This window comes from Alexandromys fortis, unplaced genomic scaffold, assembly GCF_014885135.2.
Source record: "Alexandromys fortis isolate MF-2015 unplaced genomic scaffold, M_Fortis_MF-2015_v1.1 scaffold_8_9099976_23576923, whole genome shotgun sequence".
Classification (NCBI taxonomy): Eukaryota; Metazoa; Chordata; class Mammalia; order Rodentia; family Cricetidae; genus Alexandromys; species Alexandromys fortis.
Window position 1 is genome coordinate 5,946,131 of NW_026067899.1, and position 25,469 is coordinate 5,971,599.

Genomic DNA, 25,469 nt, shown 5'->3' on the forward strand with positions numbered 1-25,469 from the left:
GTTTTATTTTTCTAGGAAAATCTAGATGGCATTTAAAGTCTCATGATCCTGTGGATGGTCATCTCACTGGCCTCTGTCTTACAATTCTCCTTCTTATATCAATAGCGTCTCTAGAGTAGCTGTCCCCTGGACACCCCCTTAAGTCCAACGTACTGCGGTGGCTCCCTGAATCTTTCTCCTATCTCCCATGGCTTCTTCCTTATTCCTCACAGCTCTTCCACTCAGTGGTGCCACTTTAGATGCTGTGTCTGTTGTTATTCAAACTGGATTTGGCCCATGGGTTTGCTTCCCCCTGCCCCCTTCCTTTTGTCTCCCCTTGAATGTAGTTTTTTGCTGAGTTTGGGTTACTTTTATTCAAACCATCTCTTAAACAATATGATGATATGATATCTACTAAATGTCAAAGGTCATTTAGCTCGCCCTGGGACCTTTTCTGAGATAGACACTAAGGGAAAAAAAACAGACACCACAGACTGGGCCAGAGTGAGGAATGTTTGCTGTGATGGGGACTGAGACAAATCTCTTGCCATCTGTGTTTCACACCCCAAACTTCGAAGCATCTCCATTATTGCCATGTGACTCTTATTCTGTCCCCCACATTGCAGAGCCCCTTGCTTTCCCAGCAACCAAAAGACATAACGCGCCCTGCTCCCTGGCAGAGTTAGGACAGTTTCCCATTGCGACCACCAGAGGGGTATGGAGGAAAGCTGTGCACCTGAGCCCAATTTAGAACTAGCCCTGGGACTATTTCTAGAGCAGAGCGCCTCTTCCTTCTACATAGTGATGCAGTTCCATTACTATCAATTCAGATAAAATTTCATTAGGAATTACGTAAGACCCGGGAAGAATTCAGTGGAATACCGCTCACTTCCCACTTGTTGGATCCTGGCTTTGATCCCGGCACCTGGGAAGGAAAGTCACATCGAGTTTGAAATTTGAGAAGAAAAACATATTTATTTACTCCCTTATGTGAAAATATATTCAAATTCCCTGCCAGATACAGATTTAGAATACACATGATTTGTAAATTGAAAATTGTCCGTGATTTAAACTTCCAGGCAAAGAATAAATTCAGTTATAAATGTATGTATGCCTATAGCATATATTACTTATTTGTTTTGTTTTCTGAGAAAGGGTCTTACTCTATCACTTAGCCTTGCCTCAAACTCACAGCAATACTCCTGCCTCAGCTACATTACAGGAGTGCTACATTACAGGAGAGAACTTCCACATCTGGATGTGATACTTTTAACTATTTCTTGTCATCCAACCCACTTTCTTATTTTATCTTTTGTCTTTGCCTGAAAATTAACTTTCAGAGAAGGTAAGTGGAATACATTTGGAGTCACCCTTGTTGTGTAACAGTTTTCTGTTAATATATAGATGAAATGTTACAACTGAAGTTTCAGTTGTGTGCTTTAAGGAATACGATTGAAATAAAGATTAAACCAATGGCTACATGTTCAGAAAACAAAGGTGAAAATAAACACTTATCAAATTCAAGTTTCCTCCTTGACAAAAGTCATAAGAAAAAGTCACTTTCTCTAAATGCAGATGTGAGAGAGATTACCAGATTGTGACGAGTAAAGGGGTCTAATCCATATATTCTATATAATATTGAGAACTGGGGAATCCCTCATGATTAATCAGTAAAACAGGGGCATCACCCTGCCATTGCAGAATCATCTTGGTGATTTTTTTTAATATATCAAATGCTACATATCTAATTCTGATTTCGTGAACTTAAATCACAGCTTACAATTTAGCCCACTTTATCCATAAGTGAAGCGACTTAGAAACGTAGGGTCCAGAATCTCACAGGGAGAAAGAACAGAACCAGCTTAGTAATAGATCCAATCCAGGAGTCTGTCCTTTTAACTTGAGACAAATCTGCTGTATCTTTCTCTGGTGTTTCTTTTCTGGATCCTTAAACTGTTGATTACCAGGAATGCTTATCAGTCTTCCGTCAAACCACCTTGTGTTTTCTTTTAACCCCAGAAATGACGTTTTGCTGGCAAGGGTTGCTAAAGAGTGTGGCTTAGCTGGTCAGTGAATACTTGTGGATCGGTCAAATCTGTTCAGCACAGTAGATGAAGTGTGGCTCTGTGTACCTCAAATACAGCAAGACTAGATTGAAAAGACTGAAGACAGTACCAAAAAGTCACATAAATAGCTCAGTGATTCTCATACCACTTTATCTGATGTCAGGCAATTTACGTTGAATTAAAGAGAAAACCACTAGGGTGCAAATCACACTCTCCATTAGCTTTGCCTGTACTATTAGAGTGTCTGAAATCTTTACAGTTCAGGTTTTTATTTTACAATATGCTTGCATTGGCTAGTGCTAGGTTATCCACACCTCCATCTAGTCTTCTTGGTTCATTTGTGCTACCATGGGCAGCTGAGCATTGCCTTGTCCGTGAACAACTAAGGGCCAGGACTTAGATACATGTGTTTTCTTCCCCAGATGCAGCACAAAGCTTGGCAAGTATATTACTAAAGAGACAGTTTTTAAACTGAAGTCAACAGTCGCGCCTAAATTAGGCGCTGCTTTTCCGGGGTCTGCCATATGCATGCTACCTAATTATTCGTCATTTAAGCACTGCAAAAATATTATTTAACTTTAGTGAATATACAAAAAAAAGATACTTGACAGATCAGAGCAATCTTAAGGTAGGTAGGAATGCTTCATTCCCATAAATGCATATAAATGATGTTTTTATACATCTGAATTTTACCCACAGTGCCTTGTTTTAAAACTTGTTCTGAGGAAGACAATTACTCTCCTAGTAAAATGTTCTCACAAAATGCTTGTAATTCTATTTCTTTGCAGTGATGACATTGAACCTTTTGTTTTTCCCTTAGAGTAAATGAACCGAGGGATAAGTATAAGGAATAGACACAAATGCGGCTAGTTGCCACTAAAAGGCAGACTCTTGGTACTGGGGTCATTCACTCACGTGAATGTTCTTATCAGCTGTGAGTGTGGAGAACCATTTTAGATGAGGTGCTGGTGTTTGTCGTTTCTCCTCTACTCCCAAGTTTGGAGTTTTGGGTTGACATCACTTAGTGAAATTAAAATTGTCTTCAGGAGCTGTGTTGACCCTAAGTAGATTTATTTTTTAAAAAATATTTATTTATTTATTTTGTATACAATATTCTGTCTGTGTGTATGCCTGCAGTCCAGAAGAGGGCACCAGACCCCATTACAGATGGTTGTGAGCCACCATGTGGTTGCTGGGACTTGAACTCAGGACCTTTGGAAGAGCAGGCAACGCTCTTGACCTCTGAGCCATCTCTCCAGCCCCCCTAAGTAGACTTAAAAGGTGATGTAATATCATACTCTATGATCACCTAGCACCTTCTTATAAAAAAAAATCAAAAATGATATGCCATTGAACACTGTAAACATTTGTTGACTTAAAGTCATACGGTATTTGTTTATTCAGATAACAGCATTCTGATACTTTCACTAGATTAGCAATTTTCCCTGAAAGGGGGAATATGCGTGTGTAAATATGCTTATATGTGTAAATAAAAAAGCAAACCTATCCAGATGGTTGGCCACTCTGGAGTTAATTCTTCATGCCCGTGAACTTTGATTCCTTCAGATTCTCCTCCTCATGTTGTACCGTCAGCACTATGGTTTATCTTCTGAGTGTCTTTACAGTTGCCAACTGCCTTCTCGGCTACGGAAGCATTATAAGGAGAGCAGACACAGACCTGTAAGGAAATACACAGCAGAGTCGTTGCAAAAAGCAAACTTAAGTTCTAACTCAGAATTACCGACCTGAGAATGATGTCAATTCTGCATACAATGGGGAGCTAGCCAAGTCCGGACACACTCTTCTTTGCAAGGCCTTTGGAAGTAAATCCATAAACACTTCAGAGTGACGTATATGGAGCTTGTGTTTGAGCATGTATGCTTCCACCCGGGAGGAGTGGAGCATCAATAGGGGGAAAACAAGGAAAATGGTTCTGCAGTGCTTGCGTTATTGCTACAATCCTTGGCAGGGATGGGAGGAAATCTTATGAAAAATTAAGGCACAAAAAAACATGTTGTGCAGTCAAACCTCAACGGTCCTCTGTTTCTACTCAACTCCGTGGATTCGCACGTGGCACGCAAAATTCTTTCTGAAATATGTTACGAATTATTTGCATTTAACAAATAAATGTATCAAATATATCCTAAAAGATTGAAAGCTTGAGAAATTAAGAATTATGTCCAAGTATTAATGCATCCAGGGAACTTGCAAATATTCACAGACTGATCGGTACTGGGGCTCCAGTGCTTCTATAAAAGCCACCTTGTTGAGTTCCCATGTTAGAACTTCTGCCTGTTTCTCTCTTGGTAGGCTGAGCTTCTGATCTTGCCTTTGGCTTATTTTGCAAAAGCATAGTTTCTGCTTTTCCTCACCCACCATTGACTTCCCTAACATTCTGTCATTGATTTCTCTTCTCTCCTTTCTTTTTTTTTTTCATCAAGTATTTTCTGTCTTAGTGATTTTCCTATTGCCATGACAAAACACCATGAGTAAGGCAACAAATGAGAGCATTTTCTGAGTATTTTTCTGGAAAAGGAGGTGTAGGCAAAAGTTTAAAAGATAATGACAGGTAATCCTAAAATCTTCCCTTCTGTGTCCATTAATGCTGAGATTCCTTAAGGCAAAGGTATCTTCCTTGCTCAAGCCTGTCCATGTTTTATGATGATTTCGTACGGTCATTTAGGGACAGAAAAATGGAAAGAACCAGAGAGAATAAAGGGGATTACACGTTGTCTGCAAGCCATTGACACTGGAGTAAGCACCTGTGGAAATTTCCTCTCACAAACAGGCTTCTTAGGAAAGACTCCCCGAGCTGGACTCACCCCTTCAGGGACCAGTGGGAATGAGATGGGGTCTCTGCTCCTCTGCTCATCTAGGAATACAGTGGTGTTAGTTGACAAAGAACTGAAAAGAAATGGGACAGGACAACCTACTCTCTTTTTTTATTTGATTATTCTCTTCGACAGACATAAAATTGCCTGCCAAATTTCCTTACAACTTTCTAAACGCAGGTTTTACTCTTGGTAGTTGAATTTTTTATGTCACAGCCCAGAAAAGACTAAGAGACCCGCACTGGTTAGGGGATATTTTCATAGCACATTTCTCCCTATAAGCCCGATAGAACGTGCTACTTTCAAACAGCAACTCTGCATTTGAATATTGCTCCACCTGGAGATATGGAAGTCAAAATGGAAAGTCTATAAGTGGCCAGAAGTTTGAGTGTGGGGAAGAAATCTATCAAAAATTCTTAGTAGGGAGCCGGGCGGTGGTGGCGCACGCCTTTAATCCCAGCACTTGGGAGGCAGAGGCAGGCGGATCTCTGTGAGTTCGAGACCAGCCTGGTCTACAAGAGCTAGTTCCAGGACAGGCTCCAAAACCACAGAGAAACCCTGTCTCGAAAAACCAAAAAAAAAAAAAAATTCTTAGTAGGAAAACAAATAGCATGTTCTAATGCTAATCATAAAGGAGGTCCATGTAGATAGGCTTGTCAAGGTTAAAAGTTGGGAGTTTTAAGGATTAGGTTTATGAACATTTTAAAACTGTGTGTGTGTGTGTGTGTGTGTGTGAACAGGTCTCACTGAACATAGCGGACAATGAGGACAATGAGGACTACTGAGACCTCAAGAACAATGGCAATGGGTTTTTGATCCTACTGCACGTATTGGCTTTGTGGGAGCCTAGGCAGTTTGGATGCTCACCTTGCTAGACCTGGATGGAGGAGGGTGGTCCTTGGACTTCCCACAGGGCAGAGAACCCTGATTGCTCTTTGGGCTGACGAGGGAGGGGGACATGATTGGGGGAGAAGGAGGGAAAAGGGAGGCAGCGGTAGGGAAGAGACAGAAATCTTTAATAAATAAAATAAAATAAACTGTGCTGTAGACATTATGAAGTGGTAGATCACTTGTGTAAGGCTCTGGGCTAGAGATTCAACACACATACCCATACATGCTGAACTGGGAATACAGCCATGTGGTAAAGCACTTGCTTAGCATGCAGGAGGCCTTAATTCAATTTCCTATACTTAGAAATTAAAAAAAAAAAACTTAGAATTCTTTTGCCTTGGTATGGTATGCACAAAGAAGTCAGCATTTTCCTCCCACGTAGTCTGAATATCGATAAGTGCCTTAGAAGATCTGTGTCAGAGTGTTCCATGGTGCTCCATTGCCTGGTGAGTCATTTAGTTTCTTCTTCCTCTTCTCTGCACACTGACTCTTGTTGTGTAGCAAGTTCAACTTCTGGGATGGACTCTCTTCGTTATTATGAGTTCTGAGTCCTCTGGGGACGGTGAGCTTTTCCTCCATGCTGTTGGAAATCAATTGGGATTAGAATTCAATGTGTCAGCTAACCCAGAAATCCCAATACAGAACTTAGCACTCCTGGTCAACAGGATACTCTCCAGGGAGCCTGGCCTCCTGAAATCAATGACTGGATGATATCCATCTACCCCAAGTGTGCTCGATGGCAGAAGCTTCTGTTTTCTCGTACCAATGGAGGGATAATGTTTATTTTATAAGCACGGACAGCAAAGGAATATTTATTTTTAAAATGTTCAGTTCTGTTGAATGATTTTGCATTCTGCAGGATTAATTTTCCAGATATTTGACCTAGGCAAACAAGCCGTTATGAAAAAGAAGTCTTATGAACTTTAGAATAGAAATGAAATGCGTCCCCATGTCAAACTTTGGCTTAACTAAGCCGCTTAAAATATCAGAAAATGAGGACATTCTCCTGTCCTAGCTGGTGTACAAACTCAGGTAAGTGGATGCTGGAAGGTAAGAGCCCTCATAGGTCTCCTATCTAGAGCATTGATGATCAAGAGGGAGCTAGTGGCCATTGCATCGGCATCAATAGTGATTGTTCTGGATGTACAAATTGGGATGTTTGACTGTAACACTACTGGAAAATAGGAAGTAGAGTTTATGCTTCTGTCTTTGTTCCTGTCTTGCAGACTTTTATAGTATTGAATAAAGGGAAGGCCATCTTCCGGTTCAGTGCCACCTCCGCTCTGTACATTTTAACACCCTTCAACCCTCTTAGGAAAATAGCTATTAAGATTTTGGTACACTCATATCCTTTTGCAAGTGATTTATGTTAACTGCTTGTATAAGGTGTGCTTTCTAGATATATGTATAATTGCATTAAGATGTGCACACACTCTACACTTTATCCTATCCGCTAGCATCTTTTATTTGTCACATCAATCCTATTTTTCTACTTTGTAGTGAATGAGATTTGAACCCAGGGCCTTAGATAAGGCAGGCAAACACTCTACCACTGAGGCAGACCTCTAGCCCTAAAGGCTGGTCTACACTCCAGGATTCTAGCCAGGAAACAGTGCCAGCCCCAGGAGCTGGGTCCTCCCATCTGAATTAACAAAATAGTCGAAATAACTCCCCAGAGGCATGCAATGAGTCCTGTTTCCTGGGTGATCCTAGAGCCAGTCAGGTTGACAATTGATACTAGCTGTCATGTATTTACTGAATTCCCTAAGCTTGTGAAAAATAACCATATTTATTACTACCTCCTATACAGAGTTGAATAGAATTTTCAGAGAAATTGTATAACAAAAAAATCTGCTTTCAAAATAAAATACAAGTTAGTTGCAGATATGATATATGCCATCTTAATGGAATCTGGAATGACCTTGCAAGCATAGAAGAATCTCAAGAGACTCCAGGATTTTCTAATTTTTCAGCTTTTCTGATTATTTATGTGAAACACAGTAATATTAACTGTATATCAGATTTAAACTGCTAAATATGATTCTATAGTGCAAAACTACCGTTTAGTAAAGACTCAGGATGTTCGTACAAAAGTTAAAACTGTTCAAAATGGTTGACGGAAACGTGGCCCTGTCGTTCCCACTGGGGTTCAAAGATTTCTGCAACTAAGTCAAATGTGGGTATTAATCCGTCAAAAACTCATTTATGACTAAATTTCTGTTACTGGCCTTGGTCATAATATAAATAATATAAAATACTATTTTAAGTAAGTATCATAAGTAAAGTCATACTTTTAAAAAAATTGCATTCTAAAATCTATAGAATTGAACAAGCACAAAGCCTTGGGTTTGATTTGTTCTGCAACACTATAAAAATAGTAACTAACTAACTATCTAAATAAGTAAGACATTTTAAAAAACAATCAAAAAGCCAGCACTACACTAACAAGAGGAGGAAGCAAAAACAGAAAGCAAAATAATTAGTTTCACAGTAGCAAAAACAATAAAAAAAAAAAAAAAAAAAATAAAATTTTAAAATAAAATAGATAAAAAAAAATAATTAAAAAAAAAAAAAAGATAATAAAAAAAAAAAAAAAAAAATCATATAAAAATGACTATGTTCACTGTTTTAATGCTGAGAAGCTTCTCTAGCTGAGTTGGTCTTTCTAGTGCCACCATGTGGGCGTCTGGTGAAAATGTTCTTTACACCTAATGGAAGTGTTCAGCCAATCAATGGCAGTGGAAAGAATACCTGATCATCTAGCAGAAAACAAGCATTTTAGGGTCCTGCATCAACCGTCTGTGTTCTCCAGAGCTCAGACATTATTTCGGTGATTTCTATAGTGACTTTAGCAGCCACTTTCCGAGCTACAATTTTATTACATTTACTTCCCTGGGCCTATCACTCACTGCATAGACACGTCTCCAAGGGCATCCTTTGCAAACATTTTACACGCATTAGTTTCTTTGATCTACACAGCCAAACAACGCCGTTTGTTCACGGTCGACATCCGTGTATGAATGCAGGTGGAGACACAGGGAGGTGAAAGCACATAGAAACAAGGTACAAGAGCGTGTTGCTGTGTGGAATTTCAATTGCATCCAAGGGATGATGAGCCTTGACCTTCAAGAGTGCCCCCTTTTTATCTCCTCCCTTGCTGTTGTACGTACGTAAACTCACTCAAACACAGCAACCCAGTGTTTTGCACTGTACTCTGCTTTGGCCGTAAAAAATATTAATTCATAAATGCTATCCATTATTGAAGAAATTCCTCTACTGCAGAAATGCATCTTCCTCAAAAGTGTACTATTCTAATTGTGTGACTTGGTTCAAATGCATACTTTATGCTCAAGCATGTTGTGAATCCATATAAACAGATGGAACCTCCTCCCCGCTACCCAAGCTCTCTAGAGGAAATCATGCTGATTTGGAAACAGCTACAATAAAGCTTATATTCTTATATCTGTGCATCTTCTCATTTAATCTGAAATGTGGAGGCCACACTATTAAGTATTTTTAACAGATGAAAGTGAAGTTTGAGGAGATTAGGTAATACACAGGCACATGTATATCCACGAGTTGTTGTGCTAACATCTGGATTTTTCAGTGTTACTGTTTTTTAAATGTAGTACATGAGCTTCTGTTTGTGTGTTCCTTAACACTAACTTACATTATTCAGCATGCTCATCATGTGCACTATTTTGACAAACTGTGTGTTTATGACAATGAGCAACCCTCCTGACTGGACGAAGAATGTAGAGTAAGTTCAATTATATATATTTTAAATATATATATATACACATTGAAATTCTGAAGCCTTGTTTCAATATATCCTTTAAGTGAAACTCAAAAGTATACTTGATAAAGCCATTTGCAGACACAACTATCCAATAAGACAACATTCTCTGAGGCTTACTGGTGTTGAATATGAGTTTTCCCTTTACCTTGTAAGTGGTTGTTTTGTTTTTTAATGGAGTTTCTCTGTGTAGCCTCGGTTGTCATTGAACTCACTCTGTAGACCAGGCTGGCCTAGAACTCACAGAGATCTGCCTGCATCTGCCTCCCGAGTGCTAGGATTAAAGGTGTGAGCCACCACACCCAGCATTCTAGTTAATAGTTAGCAGAAGTCTAAGAGAATATTCAATGTTTTACTTTTAAGATCTGGTATTTGAAAAAATGCAATAAAAATAATTGCAGAAAGATAGACAAGATATGCTGGTTTTCCATCCAGACGAACTCCACATTAATTTGGCTCGTTAAGAATCTAAAAGGTTAAGCTGTAGATGGTACATTAAAAACAACATTGAGTCTTATTACCATGAGATATTCATATTTCATCCAGATTTATATTTATTTCAAGTGTGATCATCAAGGACTTGACTAAAACTTCAGGATTATAAGACTTGAAATTCAGTTGATTGAAGGCTAAGCAGATGACAGTGAAAGTTCCGGTACCAGTTTCCAAAGCTGGAAGCGTTACTATGGTACTGACCATCTCCCCATGCTGGGGCGTTACTATGGTACTGACCATCTCCCCATGCTGGGGGCAGCACTGGAGAAGAGACGCACAGTTTGTGATAACTGGAGCTATGGCTGTTCCAGGCCCAGCGACTGTACTTGCTCACACTGCCCAGGTTCTGCCCCTCTTACCTCTCTGGTTGCTACACTACCATACACACAGTATTCCCAATGCCTATTCTTCCAATGCTTCTAGATGGGAGCCTATGAGACCATTTTCTCAGACTCTGAAAAAAAAATAAACTGGTATAAGATGGATTCTGAAAGTATTTAACATGCAAGACTCAAACACACACGACTAACTAAAGAAAGCAAATCTTTAAAAAGCAATTAAGATTGAGATTTTTTTTCCCTTCTAAAGAAAAATCACCTTATGCTTCTTCAATTATTGATTGTCTGTTCCAGTCTGAGACCTCGCTGGCTAACTCTCAGGAGACTGAATCTGTGGATGCCAAGACGTTTCAGAAAGTAGTTAGACTGTGCGTGTCATGTCCTTCTCACACTGCTCTGATGGGAGCTTAGGAAATGACCCTTCACGTAGTAGGCATCTATTCTAGTTTCATTTCTGTTGCTATGGTACCGTACCTGACAAATCAACGTAAGTGAGAAAGAGCGTATTTTAGTTCCCAGTTCCAGATTTCACTGTTACTCCAAGAAAGTCAAGGCAGGAGCTTGAATCAGCTGGCCACACCACATTGAGACCACAGACAAAACAACTGTGTGCAAGCCCTCCTACTCAGCTAGCGTTCTCTTCTCTTATCCAGCCCAGGGCCCCAAAGCAAGGAAGAATGCTGCCCAATTTCAAGGGGGGGGGGGTGTGGAGGGGACTTTCGCTCATCAGTTAAGGCAGTCAACGTGCCCACAAGAGAGCCCGAGTGAACCAAACACTCGCTGAGGCTCTTCTCCAGTGATTGTAGGTTTTGGAAAGTTGACTTTTAACACCAACCATGAGAAAAGTCAACTGTAAATTAATGTGGTGTTTTATTAACAGAACTAACATCAACAGGTTTCCCTTTTGTTTTTGGTGTCCGTGTTTTCTACTGACAGAATATTAGGGAACTGGGGTACTCTGAGGGAAATCCACAATGTCCTTAATTATTCTTGGCTTACTTGTTCTTAGGTACACCTTCACAGGAATATATACTTTTGAATCACTAATAAAAATTATTGCAAGGGGTTTCTGTTTAGAAGACTTTACTTTCCTCCGTGACCCGTGGAACTGGCTTGACTTCACCGTCATTACATTTGCGTAAGTGCCTATTTTTGGAAACTTCAGAGGACAATATAGTTTGGGTTTCTGTCCAAGCTTGGTGTTTTTAAACAGTATGCTTCAGTGGTAAACCATGTGGGTACGATTTAGGTAATTGAACTCTGTTTTAACACTTATCTCAGAAGAGCAAGACCATTTCACCATTCTATGTGGATCAATGGATAACTTGCAGGATCAATATTAGTGCCAATGAAGATCTACCTGAAAATTTCATTTGCCAGACACCCCATAAGATAGAAGCATAAATTATTTATCACCTGACCTGGAAGATGGTTTTCAAAATTCACAGCAGCAAAACTTGTACTGACTCCAGTAATTTGCACTGATCTTTCTTATTCATGCTGTGCACACTTCTCCCGTAGCTTCTTTGTTAATTTTTGGGGAACAGCAAAGAGCAAGTAGTCATGCATCAAAATAGACTGAAAATTAGATCATCAGACAAAAAAGGAACTCAGTGCATTACAAACTTAATAAATCGTTATCTCATGAGCAAACTGATCTTTAAGGATTATAAATGGACACACCCTACCTCTATTGCCCTTCTAATTCATTTTCTTCTTCCTCTCACCTCTCTCTTTATGGCCTTCTTTATTTTACTCACATAAACTTTTCAGCTAGTTCTGTGCTTGTTTCCCGACTTCCTGCTTCTCCTTTTGCGAATGGTGAACTACCTCCAAATAGAGGAGCTGGAAATAACAGGAGTAGGTGAAAGGAGGTGTGGAGGACAGTGGGCTAACACCACTTATCCCATCTTTGGGAGCTGACTTTCTCGGTATCAGCAGGTCTGAAAAGGTAGACAAGGATAGATGATACTGATAGTGTGTATATACTGGCTGTCTGGTCTTAATTCTATAATTTTATATCACATCAGGATATGCAATCCTTCCCCAAGCCTTTCAGCCACAACTTACAGGATGACATTTGGGATTTCTCTTTCTTAGAATAAAATAGAAGAAATGACAGAGAAACATTGGGTCACATAACATGCTATTGTTCATTTATCCAACTTTTACTCAAAAGTTATGCTAGCAAGTGCTATCTTGAATGGTAGGGCAATCGGCAATCTATTGCAATAGTTACATTTCCATTGGACAATTTCATTTTCAATGGAAACCATAGCACATGGGACGTTGACACTTTAATTTGTCCAAATCACATACAATTTTGACTCGCTTGCTTTCAAAATGGCATCAGGGAGGTACATTTTATGAAAGTTAACATTTAGCTAATGGTGTTTACTGTGAAAATAAGGCTATTGTGATGAATTTTAAATTTAATTGGCAACTTACACTACTGTCACTTAAAACAGCCAAAGTTCTCCATAAACGCTCCAGATAAACACTAAGTCCCTCCACATCTTTAGTAATTTTGATTTAACCCTACAGGTAAGTCACAGAGTTTGTAAACTGGGTAATTCTCAGCTCTTCATGCTTTTAGAGCTCTGAGTCTAAAAACTGCTTCAGCAGTTTTAGGTAAGACTTGATTAGAATAAAGTATAAGGTAACTGTATCTACAAATCTTTCTTGGCATCCTGTCACTGTGTTTGTGTGTGAACTCCCCGCTACAGATAAGTGACAGAATTTGTGGACCTGGGAAATGTCTCAGCGTTGAGAACGTTCAGAGTTCTTCGAGCGTTGAAAACCATTTCAGTCATTCCAGGTGAGAGCTATGTGCAAGCCTGTAGGTTAATCACTGAGTTAACTCCGGGACTTTTTCTACTGGGCCTCCTTGCTTGACATTCATCGTTGTAGAAAATCAAGAATCAGACACTATTCAGCTGTGCCTGTGACATCAAAGCAAAGAGGAAGTGGCTATTTCTACACCCAGTGTTCAGAAGCCAGTGAGCACTAAGAATGGTTTATAGCCTGACATTTGCAGAGAAAAAAGAAAAAAGAAAGAAAGAAAATCAAGACTCATAAAACAGAGTGTTTATCATAATGTCACTCTTGCTGGCCCTACAAGTTTTATCTACTTTTTTGTTTAATAGGTAAACACTCAAAGCAGTTTCTATTTTAAAGTGTATTTTGAAATGTCAATTTTATTAAGGACTTGTTACCTATTATATGTATTAATTGTATTCATTCTACCTAATGGTTCCTGTATGAAACAAACTTATTCTTTTCTAACAAAAGACGAATTATATAATAAAGCCTATACCAGCACGGAAGACTTGTTTTAAAATGTAGTAATACTCCGAATTATTTTTATATTAAATATTTACCTGTCACGGGCAACATCTTGGGACTTACACATTGACACAATGTTTTCAAGGGAATTGTGAGAAGAATTTAGTTATTATTTCAGATGCTTAAGCCTTCACAATGATAAGCTTCTTTCTTTCAGGCCTGAAGACCATTGTGGGGGCCCTGATCCAGTCTGTGAAGAAGCTGTCTGACGTCATGATCCTCACTGTGTTCTGTCTGAGTGTCTTTGCTCTAATTGGGCTGCAGCTATTCATGGGCAACCTGAGAAATAAATGTGTACAATGGCCTCCCACCAATGCTTCCCTTGAGGAACATAGCATAGAGAAGAATATAACTACAGATTATAACGGCACCCTGGTCAATGAAACCGTGTTTGAGTTTGACTGGAAATCATATATTCAAGACTCAAGTAAGAATTACCATTATAAGTACTTATTCTCTCCCTGTTTGCCTGCCTTCTGTCTATTGCTGGACTAGTAAAAGATGACCAGAAGGAAGTGGTAATCACTAGAAAATTATCTGATGAGACTTCTTAAATAGTCAAATCTATGTTTTTGTTTGACATTTCCTTCCCCTGGATTCTGTTTGTTTTCTCTGCCAAGAACGCTGGGGATTTAACCCAGGACTTTGAACAAGTTGAGAGGGTGCTGTACCATTGAGCCACACCCCTAGTCCCTTCATTGAAGTTTAAACAATAGGCCATTTGTATCTTGCTGAATAATTTTAAGAAGAATTATAAGCAGCTTGCCCATGGTTTGCACACATATAATGTTTAATTTGACAGCTATTCTAATTCTTATTGTTGAATACTACTCTCTATTGTGTTATTATGTATAAAGCTAATGAATTCAGCCAGGGAGAATTTTCCTAGGAAAAAGCATTAGTGTGCATTCCTCATGTGACAGCTATAACAACAAAAGAAAAGATGGTTTGTGAAAACCATTTGCTAAATGTGGACACTAAAACTTATCTCAGAGTCCTGGACTAGGCTAGGATAAAGGGAAATATTGGTGACAATATATGGACTTAATAATACATGATGAAATATTTTTTGTAAGCTAGACTCAATTATTATTGTAGGAAAATGAAGTGAGATTCACAAGTAATAATCTTTGATTGAAAAGCCATATCAAAGAAGAAAACAATAAAGTCAATTTGACTCAAAAGACATCAATTAAGAAAACAGATTAATCAACAATATTGTAAGAATTAGCTTATTTTTGTTCAAAGAATTTAGATCAAACCATTGATCGCTGAAAGAATCAATTATGAAAGAAAGAATGGAAAAATAAATGACCCTTGTCATTCTCTTTTTAGTCTTTCTCTTTCTAAAGCCACAATGAAATAAACTAAATTTTCTGCCTCCTTCTTTAATTTCAGCATTTGTCTGTAGTAGTATTTCAAAAGCAAGGAAAGTTAAACCAGATTCATCTAGGAAGGAAATATGCTGATTAAGAAAAATGTTGGGGTTTAAAGCCAAGCTCTCCATATGCTTGATTATCACCATTTTGTTATTACCTCGGGGAAATGAGTAATGTTCCAGAATAAAGAACAAACCTCGGGGTACTAGAAAGCTGCTGGGATTGTTCTTAAAGCCACTTGATAGTTCTTAAAGCAGTGATAGTGTATGGAAAGAGAAAACAGAAGATCAAAGTCTCATTGTAACTGGATCTGAAAAATGCCTTGGTTTGGTAACTTCTCTGTGATGTGCAGTTACATGCCAGCCAATGGTCTGCAAATAAATGTCAGTGTTAGGTGATAAATGCCTTTTAAACACTGCCAAAGCAGGGGATCCATGCGCCTTAAACATGGCACATCATGTCCCAAAGTTCTCACTCTTACCAACGCTTTGAAAGCTGTAGTTTGTCCAGCTTTTGTCTAAGATCAGCACTGACTATGAGAACATCCCTCAGGTTTATTCTCGCTCCTAAAAATTATTAGACATTTATTTTTCTTACATTCTAAAAAAAGTAAAAATATTTGCTTATTTTCAACTATAAGGTCTGATTATCACTTTTTCTAATAACATTATACTTGTTGAAAAAAGATACTTTATATTATATGTGGCTATTGTGAAAGGCGGTGTTTCCCTCATTTCTTTCTTAGCCAATTTAATTATCGCTTGTATATAGGAAGGCTACTCGTTTGTTTCCGTTTTTGCTTTTCTTTTTTGATCCAGCCACTTCACTAAAGATGTTTATCAGCTGTAGGAATTCTCGGGTAGAATTTTGGGGGTCACTTATGTATACTATCATCTGTAAATAATGATACTTTGACTTCTTCCTTTTCAATTTGTATTACCTTGAACTCTTCTAACTGATTTATTGCTCTGCCTGTAACTTTTCTAGAGAGAGTGGACAACCTTGTCTTTTTTCATGATTTTAGTAGAATTGCTTTGAGTTTCTCTCCACTTAATTTGATGTTGGCTCTCAGCTTGCTGTATAATATCTTTATGCTTAGGTATGTCCCTTGTATCCCTGTCTCTCCAAGATTTTATCATGAAGGGTGTTGGGTTTTGTCAAAGATCTTTTCAGCACCTCATGATCATGCAGTTTTTTTCTTTCCGTTTGTTTATATGGTAGATTATATTGATAGATTTTCGTATGTTAAGCCATTCCTGCATCTTTGAGATGAAAACTCCTTGATAATAGTGGATGATTTCTTGACGTGTTTTGCATTTTGTTTGTTAGTATTTTATTGAGAATTTTTGTATCAATGTTCATGAGGAAAATTGGTCTGTAATTTTCTTTCCTGAGTCTTTGTATGGTTTCAGTATCAGGGTGACTGCTACCTCATAAAAAGAATTTGGCAATGTTCCTTCTGCTTCTATTTTGTGCAATAATTTGAGGAGTATTGGTATTAGCTCTTCTTTGAAAGTCTGGCAGAATTCTGCGCCAAAACCATCTAGTTCTGATCTTTTGCATTATTTTGGCTTTTGTTTGTTGTTTTTGTTTTTGGAGAGGAAATTTTTAATGACTGCTTTTATTTTCTTGTAGTTTATAGGTCTATTTAAGTTATTTATCTAATCTTGATTTAATTTTGGTAAGTGATATCTGTCAAGAAATTTGCCCATTTCTTTAAGATTTTCCAATCTTGTAGAGCACAGGTTTTTGAAGTATGACCTAGTGATTTTCTGGACTTCCTCATTGTCTCTTGTTATGCCCCCCTTTTCGTTTCTGACATAGTCAATTAGGATATTCTCTCTAAGTCTTTTATATAGTTGAATAAAAGTTTGTCTATTTTGTTGATCTTCTCAAAGAACCAGCTTTTTGTCTTGTTGATTATTTGCATTTTTCTCTGTGTTTCTATTTTATTCATTTCAGCTGTGCGTTTGATTATTTCCTGCCATCTTCTTCTCTTAGATGTGTTCTTTTTGTTCTAACGCTTTCAGGTGTGCTCTTAATTCATGAGTATGAGAACTCTTCAAATATTTTTTTAAGATAGCACTTAGTGCTGAGAACCTTAGCACTTCTTTCATTGTGCCCCATTAGCTTGGGTACATTGTACATTTATTGTGAATAAATCCTAGGAAGTCTTTAATTTCATTCTTTCTTCATTCCTTGACACAGTGGTAATTCAGTAGAGAGTAATTCAGTTTCTGTGAGTTTGTAGGCTTTCTGTTATTGTTAAAATCCATCCTTAATCCATGGTGGTCTGAGAGGATGCAAGGGATTATTTTAATTTTCTTTTATCTGTTGAGACTTGCTCTATGGCCAAGAATGTGGTCAATTTTAGAGTATGCTCCATCAAGTGCTGTGAAGAAAGGGTATTCTTTTGTGCTTGGGTGAAATGTTCTATAGATTTCTGCTAGGTTCATTTGAATCATGATTTCTGTTAGGTCCATTGGAGTCATGATTTCTGTTAACTCCAGTAGTTCTCTGTTCCGTTTTTGTCTGGATGATCTTTCATTTGTGAGAGTTGGGTATTTAAGTCTCCCAATATCAATGTGTGACTTAAGCTCTAGTCAGGTTTCCTTTACAAATGTGGGTGCCCCTGTGTTTTGATCATAGATATTGAGACTTGAGATGTTGTCTTAGTGGATTTTTCCTTTGATGAGTATGAAGTGTCCTTCCCTATCTCTTTTGATTAATTTTGGCATGAATTCTACTTTGTTAGATTAAATTAGAGTCAGTGGACCACCTTACTTCTTGGGGCCATTGGACTGGAAAATCATTTTCCAACCCTTTACTCAGAGGTAATATCTATCTTTGATGTTGAGACATTTTTTTCTTGTATGCTGAAGAAGGATGGACCTTGTTTTCATATCTATTCTGTGTGTCTGTATTTTTTTATCGTGGAATTGAGTCCACTGACATTGAAAGATTTCAATGGCCAATAATCATTGATGCCTGTTATTTTATTGTACTTGTTGATGGTAGTTGTGTGTGTGTGTGTGTGTGTTCCTTGCATAGTACTGGTGAAAAATTATTTATTGCCTTATTTTCACTGGTGTAGTTAACTTCCTTGGGTTGGAATTTTCCTCCTAATACCTTCTGTATGTCTGGATTTGTGGGTAAATATTTTTTAATTTGACTTTATAATGAAATATCTTGTTTTCTCTATCTATAATGATTGAAACTTTTGCTGAGCATAATAGTCTCTACTGGCATCTGTGGTCTCTAGGAGTCTGCAGCTCATCTCTCTAGGCCCTTCTGACTTTTAGAGTCTCTAATGAGAAGTCAGGTATACTTCTAATAGATCTGCCATTTTGTTATTTGACCTTTTTTCTTTTGCAGTTTTTAATGTTATTTCTTTGTGTTTAGTGTTCTCGTTGTTGAGTGGTGAGGGATCTTTCTTTTCTAGTCTAATCTATTTGCTGTTTTGTAATCTTCTTATACCATTTTAGGCATGTCCTTCTTTAGGTTAGAAATTTTTTGCCTCTCTGATTCTGTTAAAAATATTCCCTTTGCCTTTGAGCTGAAAATCTTCTCCTATATCTGTTCCTATTATTCTTAGGTTTGGTCTTTACATAGTGTCCCAGGTTTCCCGGATGTTTTGCTTCAGGAATTTTTTAGATTTAGCATTTTTTTAGTAAGAAATCTATTTTTTCTATTGTATCTTCAATGCCTGAGAGTCTTTCTTCTTCTCTTGTATTCTATACTCTGTTGGTGATGCTTACACCTGTAGTTTGTGTTAGTTTACCTAGATTTTCCATTTCCAGAATTCCCTCAGTTTGTTTTTAATTTCTTCTATTTCCATTTTCAGGTCTTGTACAATTTTACTGGTTTCTGTCAACTGTTTGTTTGTTTTTTCTTGTGATTCCTTAAGAGATTTATTGATTTCCTCCAGTTTTTGACTTATTTTCTTGGATTTGTTTCAGGGATTTATTCATTTCCTTTTTATTTGTCGTCATAAAGTTGGTTTGGGGTTGTTTTCTTATGTTCCAGCTGTGTTGGAATATTTGGGATTGCCATAGTGTAATGGTTGGGCTCTAGTAGTGACACGTTGCCCTGGTGTTGTTATTTGTGTTCTTTTACTGACATTTGGGCACCTAGATTTGCAGTGATTTTAGGTGTAGGTGCCTATTTCTAGATTTGTCTTTGTTGAGCAGGTGTTTTCTTTGTTTCTATTTCTTCTCTGGTCTTCTGGCTGATGTGGCCTGTGGTTGAGGAGAGATCCCCTTCTGCATTGGGGACTGGACTTCTGATGGCCTGCATGGTCAAGGAAAGCCTTGCAGTCATGGTTTCTCAAGTAACTATTGAAATGAGGGAAGGACTTATTAGAATTAAGAAACAGTGATACGACGTGATGCTCACCTATTGTAATTGCTATTCTAAAATTTTCACTTATTTGTAAAAAATAGCATTTGTTTCATTCCATTCTAAAATTTTCATTTCATTAAAATATTAATATAGCTGGTATAATTATGAATCTTCATTATAAGCTACTGACATAAATTCCAGAAACATAAATGTAAATTATGGTTAATTTAAAGAATTTACTAATGGTATTAAGTATGGAAGGGAAACAAGAAAACATCATTTTTTATTTTGAAATATGTAGTTATTTAAAAATACCTATCATTCTCATCTTCTTCTGCTGATGAATATATTTTATTTCATGAAAGTAATAGAAAATACTGGTACCTTCCCATAAACGTTCCGTGAGTACCTATGGTTTTCACTAATTTTACATTGATAATGAAGAAAACCTCATATCCATAATACAACAGTAAGATTTGAAAGAAGAGGAGGAAAAACCCATGTGTGTAAGCAGGTAATGTGGTTTGCTTAAAGTCACTTAAAAAAACTGAAAGTAGGAACTGATTTCCCTACTCTTTTAGTGTTTTTCAAAGTACAAGTGTGTGTCACGTGACTTTCTTTTTTCCAAACAGGATATCATTATTTCCTGGAGGGTTTTTTAGATGCGCTACTGTGTGGAAATAGCTCTGATGCAGGGTAAGCTTATCATTTGTGTGAGATGTGAGTACGGGTGGATTATTCCTATATGTATGTCTAGCTCTTTCTGTAGAAAATCACTGATAACAGAAACTAACTTAATGCATACTAATTTTCAGTAATTATAATATAAATAAAACAGGACATATTCTAAACGTTAAGGTTTCTTCTGAAAAGCAAGAAACAATACATTGATCTATAATGCTGCTATTTTCCCGAGGTGAGTATCAAGCAATGAGTCACCTTTTGCAGACTCCGCAGCGAGGAAGAAAGGTTACTTAGCAACAGCTACACCTGGCAGCTAGTGATAAACTGTAAAGTCAGAGGTGGGAAATGTATCAGGGAGTTGGATTCCACAGTCTTGTGTCATCTTAGTAGTGATGGAACATTTTGTAAGCATAGTCTTCTACCAGAATAAAAAGACACAGAATGTCTTGTCAACTTTCTTTTTCCCCATTTGCAGCCAATGTCCAGAAGGATATATGTGTGTAAAAGCTGGTAGAAACCCTAATTATGGTTACACAAGCTTTGATACCTTCAGTTGGGCATTTTTGTCCCTGTTTCGACTGATGACTCAGGACTTCTGGGAAAATCTTTACCAACTGGTGAGAATCTGAAGAGCTACTTACTGCATTTAAGTAGAAGAATGTAAGGGTACACACTGAGTCATGAAATGCCAGCCACAGCATGATATAGTAGAGAAAGCGTTGCTTGAGATCAGAGATGTGGGCTTCTCTCTCCTGCTGCTTACAATGCATGTCAAGAGGAAGAAAGTCAAGGAGAGTACATCTGTTCTGTTTCTCCATGACCCAATGCTATTTCACATTCTTCTTAGACACAAGTTCATCCCAACGAAAGACGAATTTCCCCTCCGCCCTATCTCCCTCTCAAGTATTCTCTCTTTCTTTTGGCCTCTTCCATGAAAGGCTCAGCTTTTTGATGGAGGTCCTCATTGTTTTCTATCCACCGTTTTATTCTTGGCGAATCCAAGAATCCTTTACAATGACTATGAATGCATAAGTCAACGAAGAAAGAAGAGACAGAGGTTAAAGAAAGAGTGCAGGGACACAATTGTTAATTTTGTCCGAGTTCTGCCAGACACACAGTCACCCGTTACTGAAATGACTGCGAAAGTAATTCTGATATTCTTGTTTCTAGACGTTGCGTGCTGCTGGAAAGACCTACATGATATTTTTTGTACTGGTCATTTTCTTGGGCTCATTCTACCTGATAAACTTGATCCTGGCTGTGGTGGCCATGGCCTATGAGGAGCAGAATCAGGCCACCATGGAGGAGGCGGAGCAGAAAGAGGCGGAGTTTCAGCAGATGCTGGAGCAGCTGAAGAAGCAGCAGGAGGCTGCACAGGTACTCAGCAGTTCAGACGGATCTTGTCTCACTACCCAGACCTTTCCTTCTCTGTTCTTCTTGTACCCCTTTTTTTATTATTTGCTTGTTACAAATGAGCTGCAATGAAAACGGAAGGATGGTTTTCTGGAGATAGAAACCATCTTTCTAGCTTGAGTTAGCCTAGCCACCTAGTTATACAAAGGTGTGTTCATACTAACTACGGATTTTTTTTCTCACTTTAAGATTCTGAGAGTAAAAGGAAAATCGTGACTTTTTTCTTTCCAAGTAAGAAAACCATTTCTGGATGAATCTGCTGACGCTAGATTATTGCAATGGAATCAACTTTTCTGCCAAGCAATTAATTAGTTGTCATATAGAACATATGTGCCCATTTCTTTAAAGTCATTTCTTATTTTTCTTTGCTCAAAACATGCATTGTCTTTGGCCAGAGAGATGACTCTGTGGTTGTGAGCACTTGCTACTTTCACAGAAGACCTGGGTTCCCTTCCTACCATACACATACGGCTCACAACCATCTGTAACTCCAGTTCCAGGGGGTTTTACTCCTGCCCTCTGAATTCTGAGAATACAAGGCACACATGCGGTACACATATATGCATGCAGACCAACACTCATATACATAAAATACATTGCCTTTTAGTGTGGTTGTTTAATTTCCTTTACATTAAAAAGTCCTCTGATCTAAAAGCATCGTATAAGCAACGGAGCAGCACTAGCAATATGAAGTAATTAACAAAGGCTTACTCGAGGTTGCCAGGACAAATCAGTGTAGCTGCTGCAATGAATGATAAAACTGAGTCCCATCTCCCATGGTTCCTTGTTGTTTGTAAATGGTACATACAAATTCATTGTTTGTATTTTAAAAAAGACTAATAAAATAAAATTGTATTCAAATCAAACTTTATTTGGAACCATCTTGGCCATAAAGAGTTCCTTTTGGCATACCAATTCTTCTGCTCCAGTTCTGTATTGGAAATATTGTGGGAGTAACAAGGACTAAAAAGTGAAGCTTCGTAACCAAACAAGCTGTAACCACAAAGGATGGATTTACTCCCATACTCTCACAACTAGGAGTAGCCACTGTTGAGATAAAGGTGGTTGGGGCAGCTTTTGGAGAATTGAACATCTTCTCCTGCTTAGCAAAAAGCTAGTTACCCCTCTCGCCTTCTTACATACAATAGTATTATGGAGGAGTGGGGAAGGGATTGAGATACCTTTCTTAACCTCAATTGATAATATGTTGATGGTATTAAATACTTTTGGAGAAGACCTAAGCCCAACTTCCAACTTTGGGGTAGGATATTAAGTAACTCTGCAGTTTTTCTTCTATGTTTCTGTTTGTTTTTCAGAACAATGAAGATAATGGCCATTAAAAACTAATTTTTAGAACAGATTGAGTCCTATAGGTTTTTATATATATATTTCTATCAATGCCCGAAGAATCTTTATGAACATGTGGTCTATGTTGCATAATACAGACTTAATAAATGTTACCAGGGGAAATTCTTTAAGTCACTATTAATTAAAAGAAAGAAAAAAAACCCTACACCCAGAAAGCGTCTTCTACATGATATTTACTCATTAGCTAGTATTTAGTAAATGATGCAAAACTTGAGCAACTTGAAGAAAGATCTTAAGCAATCTTTTCTTGCACCGCACCGAAACGGTTTCTCCTCTATGTAGCAGGCAGCAGCTACAACCGCCTCCGAACATTCCAGAGAGCCCAGCACAGCAGGCAGGCTCTCAGATAGCTCTTCAGAAGCCTCCAAGTTGAGTTCGAAGAGTGCTAAGGAAAGACGGAATCGGCGGAAGAAAAGAAAACAGAAAGAGCAGTCTGGAGGGGAAGAGAAAGACGAGGATGAGTTCCACAAATCCGAGTCTGAAGACAGCGTCAGAAGGAAAGGGTTTCGCTTCTCTATAGAAGGGAACCGACTGACGTACGAAAAGAGGTACTCTTCCCCGCACCAGGTAGGCACTTGCCGAGTTCTCTGACGAAAAATGAAAACAGATGTGGGGGGGGGGGGTGTAGCTGAATGGACTACTGTTGCCTTATGCTTCAAATTACTTTTTCTCCATATTCTATATAAAAGATTTATTCCACTCCACACAAACGCAAATATGATCTTAGATGCTGTAGGAGGAGGCTTGCTTGTTCGTCCCGGCCTTCCAGAATTGAAATAATCACACAGAAACCATATTATTTAAATCACTGCTTGGTCCATTAGCTCTAGCTTCTTATTGGCTAATTCCTGCAGCTTAATTTAACCCATTTCTATTATTTTGTGAATCACCACGAGGTGGTGGCCTACCAGCAAAGTTTCAGCAAGTTTACCTCTGGCGTGGATCCATTTCTCTGACTCCACCCTTCTTTCTCCCAACATTCAGTCCAGACCTCCCCGCCTACCTAAGTTTTGCCCTATCAACAGGCCAAGGCGGTTTCTTTATTCATTAATGGTAATCACAGCACACAGAGGGGACTCTTACATCAAGATGCTTTTGAAATAACACAGGGTTGGAAGTCAAGAGAACTGTATTTTCATGTTGAACATGTCTTCTGGTAATTGTAATCAGTGGCAATTAATCTTCCAGTCCTCAGATCTTCTAACAACATCAAGGAAATAGACTAAGAGTTAGCTACTCAGAAATATGCTTTTGGTTAATTTAAAACACTATGTTGATTTTCTTCCCCTAACTTGTTTCTCAGTTGTCCTATGAACTTCTGAAGTATTAGACATGGTACACTTTGCAGAAAAGTGTATCATTCAGAATTGCAAAATTTTATCTTCTAGTTCTACAGATACCCTATTTTACAGGTGAATCGGAAAAAAAGAAAGAAAGTGGTAGTATAAAGATGAACTAAAATAGTCTATAAAAAAAAACTAGTGTTGGAATTATCTGAAAGGGAAAATAAATGCAGAACCTCACAGCCCTACTGTCCATGCTTATTGCACATGGATTCATACGTAGAGAGCCTTACAGATGCTTCTGCTTAAATCTGAGAGATAGTGGCTGGGTAATTTTCTTCTGTTATCTCAGGCTACATTCCAGCTATCTATTATTTAAAGTCAATGGCTGGAAACCATACAGTACAAAGCTAATTTAATTTTATCGGAATGCCTATAAATTATATTAATCAGAAGGAATGTGCTACCTTCTTTAACAAATGATGAAATTTTCTTCAACTTAACCTTGCAAAAACTATTCCAACAGATTGTTTTAATACTATTTTACTTTTTGTTGTTTGTGTCAAACCTTTAGTCTCTGTTGAGCATCCGTGGCTCCCTGTTTTCCCCAAGACGCAATAGCAGAACGAGCCTTTTCAGCTTTAGAGGGCGAGCAAAGGATGTGGGGTCCGAGAATGACTTTGCCGATGATGAACACAGCACGTTTGAGGATAATGAGAGCCGGAGAGACTCACTGTTTGTTCCCCGGAGACATGGGGAGCGTCGCAACAGTAACCTGAGTCAAACTAGCAGGTCCTCCCGAATGCTGGCAGTGTTTCCAGCAAATGGGAAGATGCACAGCACTGTGGACTGCAATGGTGTGGTTTCCTTGGTTGGTGGACCCTCCGTTCCGACGTCGCCAGTTGGACAGCTTCTGCCAGAGGTGATAATAGATAAGCCAGCTACTGATGACAATGTAAGAAAGTTTTACATAGTTCAGGCATGGCTGGCCCGTGATTGCTGCACCAGCCAGTGTTTCTACAGAATGGAACTCTTGAGAATGATTCCTGGTTGGTCGAGCTGAGAATGTCTCTGCATCCTGTAGCACCTTTAATAGACTAACCAACTAAACTTTAGAGCCTCACCACTCCCTGCACAACCGTGAATGCATTACCTACTGTATATGCTAAGGATTAATTGGACAATAATTGCTATCTCGGATGATTTGCTATGTACCCATACTGAATTTAGCAATAGAGACATCACCCCTATTGACCTATT

At 38.3% G+C, this 25,469-nt stretch overlaps 1 protein-coding gene and 1 non-coding gene across 2 annotated transcripts in view; both read left to right on the forward strand.

The window, feature by feature from the left end:
* Positions 1–502: 502 nt before the first annotated feature.
* Positions 503–25,469, forward strand: part of Scn1a (sodium voltage-gated channel alpha subunit 1) — a 65,574-nt gene continuing 40,607 nt past the window's right edge. Inside the window, 12 exon segments of the mRNA XM_050121950.1 lie at positions 503–694; positions 3,612–3,725; positions 6,994–7,112; positions 9,438–9,527; positions 11,406–11,534; positions 13,123–13,214; positions 13,899–14,168; positions 20,094–20,157; positions 20,621–20,762; positions 21,316–21,522; positions 23,209–23,493; positions 24,784–25,164. Coding sequence (XP_049977907.1) covers positions 503–694; positions 3,612–3,725; positions 6,994–7,112; positions 9,438–9,527; positions 11,406–11,534; positions 13,123–13,214; positions 13,899–14,168; positions 20,094–20,157; positions 20,621–20,762; positions 21,316–21,522; positions 23,209–23,493; positions 24,784–25,164 — 2,085 coding nt within the window.
* LOC126489726 (small nucleolar RNA SNORA43) lies at positions 13,297–13,429 on the forward strand. The gene has a single exon (XR_007589002.1). It is a non-coding gene; the product is annotated as a small nucleolar RNA SNORA43 (small nucleolar RNA).